General features: G+C 51.1%; 1 protein-coding gene across 1 annotated transcript in view; it reads left to right on the forward strand.

The window, feature by feature from the left end:
• The first annotated feature begins 283 nt into the window (after positions 1 to 283).
• LOC119585501 (basic salivary proline-rich protein 2-like) overlaps positions 284 to 669 on the forward strand; it is a 3,336-nt gene continuing 2,950 nt past the window's right edge. The window contains exon 1 of the mRNA XM_037934144.1: positions 284 to 406. Within this exon, the coding sequence (XP_037790072.1) occupies positions 284 to 406 (123 nt within the window). The remainder of the gene's footprint in view (positions 407 to 669) is intronic.

Raw genomic sequence — 669 nt, forward strand, 5'->3', positions numbered from 1 at the left:
GCGATGTCCGAATAAGCCTTCCGAGCGATGTCCGAATAAAGCCAGGACCGCCACCAAGACACTTGTCTGTTGCCCGGCGCCTTTGAGACTCTTGATCCCGGCCGGCGTTCCTAGAAGGCGCTGGCCTCCGTCGCGCCCCTCGGCTCTCGGGCTTCTGTGAACGGCGCCGCACGCACGCTCTCATGACTGGCGATTCGGTACCGGTTCTCGTCGGGTGTCCGCCGCCGTGTAGACTGCGCTCGTGTGCGTTTCGGCTGTGAATGTGTGCGTTTTGGCTGTGCTCATGTGCGTTTTGGCTGTGCTCATGTGCGTTTCGGCTGTGACCGTGTGCGTTTTGGCTGTGCTCATGTGCGTTTTGGCTGTGACCGTGTGCGTCTTGAGAGTGCTGTACCGCTTGTATCTTTCCGTACGTATACTATAACAGCTCATTTTGTAATTTCCGTTGGTAATGACAGACCTGTGCACCCACAAGCACTCACGTGTGTGTTTACGAATACAACGGAATTGCACTCACGCAAGAATTCTGCTCGGAGAGAGAAGTGAATAGAGAGACAAGAATAGTAATAAGAAGAAAAATACGATCCCGATAATCTGAAAGTTGATCTTGAAGCAATAAAGGGATTGGTGCTAATAAAATATAAAAGACTATCAAATGATTGAATCTCGTAC

This window comes from Penaeus monodon, chromosome 19 (assembly GCF_015228065.2).
Source record: "Penaeus monodon isolate SGIC_2016 chromosome 19, NSTDA_Pmon_1, whole genome shotgun sequence".
NCBI classification, from domain to species: domain Eukaryota; kingdom Metazoa; phylum Arthropoda; class Malacostraca; order Decapoda; family Penaeidae; genus Penaeus; species Penaeus monodon.